The 5072-nt window shown below is 41.4% G+C and overlaps 1 protein-coding gene across 1 annotated transcript in view; it reads right to left on the bottom strand.

Annotated features, from left to right (window-relative positions):
- BARD1 (BRCA1 associated RING domain 1) overlaps window positions 1–5072 on the bottom strand; it is a 40784-nt gene that overhangs the window by 11142 nt on the left and 24570 nt on the right. The window contains exons 7-8 of the mRNA XM_008643577.2: window positions 2417–2525; window positions 758–893 (exon numbers count right to left, since the gene is read on the bottom strand). Of these exons, the coding sequence (XP_008641799.1) occupies window positions 758–893; window positions 2417–2525 (245 nt within the window). The remainder of the gene's footprint in view (window positions 1–757; window positions 894–2416; window positions 2526–5072) is intronic.

Raw genomic sequence — 5072 nt, 5'->3', positions numbered from 1 at the left:
ATGATCCGAGTTAGTAGAAGAGCTATTAGAAATTTTGTGGGTTTCAACGTACACTTGCTGTGAAAAAGGGATGGTTTTATAGTTCTACACTAACACTTAAATCTTCAGATGAGCTAACAGAACTTCACTCAAAATTCTGGAGTAGTAACCCAGAAGTGAAAGATGGTAGGGGGAAATTACCTTAGCATTTTGGTCCCAAGCACTCCAAAGGAAAACTAACCAGGGATTAAGATAATGTTCCCGTCCTCAAAGAGGGGAGAAGAACTCAAGCAAACCCCATAGTCTGGCTTCACCAATTTAATGAAGAACAAAGTCTGAAGGAGGGTAGGCATGTGAGAAGACATGTCAACTTTTAGTCAATGCCATGCTCTTTTCTCAAGGCACCATTTGCCCAAGGCTCACTTCTGGAGAGTAAAAACTTTACAGGATGTCTCACACAGAGCAGAGACCTTAAAATTGGTAAAAGAGGCGTAAAGAAAAGAGGTCTCTGAGGAGGCCTTGGGATTTTAAATAACAGACAATAAACTGCCAAACTGTGGCTCCCCGAGAAAATTCCTGCCTTGGTAGACAGACAAGCTTTATACGTGTTTACATGCAAAACACACCATCACTCCACTACAGCTACAACTCAGGGATTTCAGAAACTGCACTTCCCAGGAGCGATAAAAAACCCTGTTGCAGGTAGTATCTTAACAGATAAAGTGCAGAACTGTAATTACTTATATTTGGACAGAGACATTTCAACAAGACTCCATACCTCTGCTGTTAAATTCAGTGCACCTCTGGGCCTTCAGGACTGTTGCTAATTTGTTCAGCAATTTCTGCTGCTCCGCACTAAGATTGCTCCCCAGTACACCAAGAGGTCCATTTCTTGGCTGGCTGGAGCTCAGTGCCTGCGTGAACAGAAAATTCTGCAATAAGCTGAATGTTTGGGAACATAAGGAAAGCAACTTACTTACTGGACAGCTTTCTTTCTCAAGAATAAGCATTTTGAAACACAATTCATGGCAAGCTTAGTGGACAGGGTCCACGAATAAATCTCCATGTAACAAATCAGCTCCACAGGAAAAAAGCTTCACATTAGAGGTACTTCATTTAGCTTATGCAAGGTACCAAAACACCTCATGGATCAGTTTTTCCTCCCTTGCCCTTTTTGGTGCTTTCTAAGTACACTGGGGTGCACACAGAGCTGGTTGGACACCGTGTAAACAGCCTGGCAGACTGCAGTGTTGAAGAGAAAAAATTTCCTAAGTAGTAAAACCACCTACTTTTAGCAAAGTATTAACAACAGATATGGTATTGAGCTACCTTTATAATTAATATCTGCATTTCCATTTAGTCAAGATCCCTAATACTTTGCCCTGTAAGCAATGAATGCTTAAGTGGGGTTTTTGATGCGGACAGTACTAATGCAAAGTAAGAGGAGCTTTATGCTCACAAGGGTAGAATACTTTAGCTCCTGGATTTTCCTAAATACTCCAGATTCCATAGCACAGACACATCTTTAAGATCCAGTTACCCCACAGCCTCAGGCTCTGGATCAAATCATCCAAGTGAGCCAGCAGCCATCCCCTGGCACACACTCACCCCAAAGCAAATGCAAATACCAAAATGGTTTGGCACAGAAGAGCCACATCTCACATTTGCTACAGGTAGGAGGAACAGCCACATTAGTCCTGGTTTAGCTGCAACAGTTTACTTTTGGCCACTGGGTATATTGTGCCCTCAATGAGGAGGGATCATAGCAGGCTGCATAGGCTGGAATAGATTAGGGCTGTTTCTATCAGCCAGGTCAGCTTAATCCTCATTCATTAGGAAGCACAAAGCATTTCATAATGCAGTAACTTGTTAGGTCTGAGTACCTGATTCTGGATACAAGTCCTGACAAGTCTTTGTCCAAAGGAGGAGGGGGAAAAAAAAAACCAAACCCAAAACAATCTCCCTAAAGTTATTTTCAACTGCTGAGCTGGTATTTTCATTATTGGACAAAGGACGATGGTAGAACAGCCTTTTAAGGGGACACAAAAAGCACTTGGAACAAAGACTGCTGCTGCTTGCAGACAGTTTGGTAAGTAGAACAAATTTAGCTATGCAGAAAAACAACATCAATAGTAAAGTTCAAGCAGTGATACTTGAGGAATAGCACAGGCTCGTTCTCCTATAATAAAACCACATTACAAGAAACATCCTTTGTTTTCCCAGATAAAGCTCTAACACAGAACTTCATAGCTTGTCAGTATTCCACATACATCCTAGAAATACTGTCCAAGACAGTTTCCCAGCCTATTTTAAATCTCCCTGTAAAGCAGGTGACGCACTGTACTTACAGCCAAGCCTTCAATACTTCAACGAAGAACACATGGCCGTTTTTTTGTTAAAAAGCAAAACACAAAAACAAACCCGCACAGACATTTACCTCAGAGGGCTGGTTAAGTGAAAATGATTCATTCTTCACTGGTAACATTAGCACAGATTTCATCTTTTCACTTTCTGCATAGTCCACAGGCCGCAGACCAAATATATTACTGGCAAAACAAGCACAGATGGGTTTAAGTAAATAAAATGTGACTTGATTCTTAACTAACCATGCATATTAGCTGGGTAGCTTTCCCTCCCACTTTCTTATTAATATGTAATTTCAGCTAAAAGCACAAAGCTTAAAGTAAGAATTGCATCCAAGACAGATGGATACAGAATTACAAGCTGTTGCATTCAGCTGAGGAGTAAGGGATGTTCAGAGCAGAATGTTCAGTTAAATAAACCACATCCTTGTTAAACTGTTTCAAGATGCACTTTGATATCATTTGCAAGACCCAGAAATTTCAGCTTTAATCTTTCATTGCAGTCATGTAACCAAAAAAATGTATTTTTGGCTTATCCGTTTGCCATAAAAGACACGTCAGAAGATTCTCCGTAGTGCATTAAACATGGAGCTTGATGTGGCTGTGCTTTTACAGAAAAAGCTATCTGCTTCCTACTTGGGAACCACGGCTCCCTTGCACTCCGAAAATCTGAGTATGCATCTCATTTTCCCTCAGTGTGCTGTTCCACACAACACATTATAGCCAATTCAGTCAGATTTTAGTCGGTTTGCCAATTTTGTTGAAATCTATTGATTGTATGTGGCACCTCATAGTTCTTAGTTGTGCTTCAAGACTGATTTCCTCTTTTAGCACTCCTCAGACAGAGGTGATTTGCTATAAACACATCAAGCTCAGCCATGGCTTCAATTCCTCCTTCACACAACTTTGCTGCTGCAGGACAGTAGTGAGGGGAGGGAAGCCTGAAATTGCAGAACAGGTATAATTGCCACCAGCAAACAGGGGCCTCTACCAGCACTCTGGGGAATATTCTGCTTGCTTTGCCCTTTTTGAGATTAATGGCTGTTGCAGCTGATCCTCTTCTCCCCAACACACTTAGCTCTGGCTCTCCAAAGGCACAATAAGAGCTCGTTATGGAGGGGAAGCTTGTCACCGAGAACAAAGCCCTGACTCAGTGTCTGAAATCTGGCAAGCTTAGTCATCAAACAATGAAACATTTAAAGAGGTCACAAAACCACTGCAGCTTTGAAGAGTGCTCTCTCAGCCACGAATTCCTGTGCAAAGCAGGAATCCAGGAAGCTTTACAGGTAATTCCACATAAGGCCATAACCCAATCCAGCCCAAAGAGAAGCTCAAATTATTAAGTCTCCACTCTGACTTAACTGGGAGGCTTTGGCCAGCACTAAGCTGAAAGGGATGTCTGACCTCGGCACCCTTCTGTGCCGCTGGCTGAGCACTGCTCACTAGCACAGCCCCTTAGGAAAACAACAATCCACAAAAATCCCCCACAGAAGAGTCCAGGACGGTATTTTACACTATTACCAATCCCAAACTCTTCTATGCTACTAATGAGCATGGTGCAGGAATAAGACAGAAAAACTCTGCAGACTAAAAGATAATTGGTTAAATCTCTGCCCAGTCCTGGGAGTTGCAGCCCATTAAATATTGTCATGCTGTTCCTGCTTTGTCATGCATCATCAGGGTAGCTCTTGCCCTTCCTTGAAACAAGGCCAACATTCGACTCAAACTGCTGCAAGATAAAGTTCCTTTGAACAATGCATCCAGAGAGGGGATATATATATAAAATCACACACACTAAAAATCACTTTGAGGCTAGTTGGCTGACCTTTCACTGAGAGCTAAGCAGAGGGAGGAAATCACTGCATGTCAGTAGTAGAGATTTGGGACTGCTTTTCCCTCCAAAGGCACAGTAAGATTCTTGACTGTTGGAAAAAAACCTCATGAATATTTACCATAGATAAATATATAGACCATCCCAGTTAAATATAGAAAATTTTTTGCCAATTAAACTGTACAAATAAGAGCTCCAGCTACTCCTTCTGTATTCACTTACAATTTTTTCCTAGTTTTAAGCTTGTTTCAGTTGCTTCTTACTAGACCATTGTGATATGCTGTCCCATCATTAGGCAGCATTGAAGAAGGAAGGGCTATTTATAGCATGCTAAGGTGGCACAGTTAAGTTGTGACAAAGTTGGGAGCTGAGGTCTGAAAAAGGAACACCAGCACAAGAGATGGTTTAAAAGTTTTGAATATTTGCAACTAAGCAGATTGTTGAGCTTAAGGAGAGTGAGCAAATGTAGCTGAAACAGGGGAAAAGAGGGTTTACATAAAAAAAAGAACAGTACAAGGAACACAACCTAACAACAAATTTTCAAGTAGGATAGTGTTGTAATTTACTTTTCAGAGAGAAAGGATGAAAACTATATTTGTAGTTTTTAAGTAAGGCAGAGGAATGGGAAACAGAAGCTTTAGGCAAATGGTGCTCACATCCATCTTTATCCAAACCAGCTGAACAAGGGAAATCATCCACTTTGTTCCGAGTAAAAGATGAATTTTAATCCAATATGCAAAACCAAATTAGACATGCACATTTCGTCCACCCTAACACACAAAGAGTGTTTTCAGAAATGCCAATAACTCTGTGTGCTCCTCCTACAAATCTGGGTTTGTTGGGAAAGGGTCCAGTGCACATGATGAGTTCCACACTCAGCCGGAAGACACAACTGTTTC

This window comes from Corvus brachyrhynchos, unplaced genomic scaffold (genome assembly GCF_000691975.1).
Source record: "Corvus brachyrhynchos isolate BGI_N302 unplaced genomic scaffold, ASM69197v1 scaffold671, whole genome shotgun sequence".
NCBI classification, from domain to species: domain Eukaryota; kingdom Metazoa; phylum Chordata; class Aves; order Passeriformes; family Corvidae; genus Corvus; species Corvus brachyrhynchos.
This window is presented reverse-complemented; position numbering and strand designations above follow the sequence as displayed.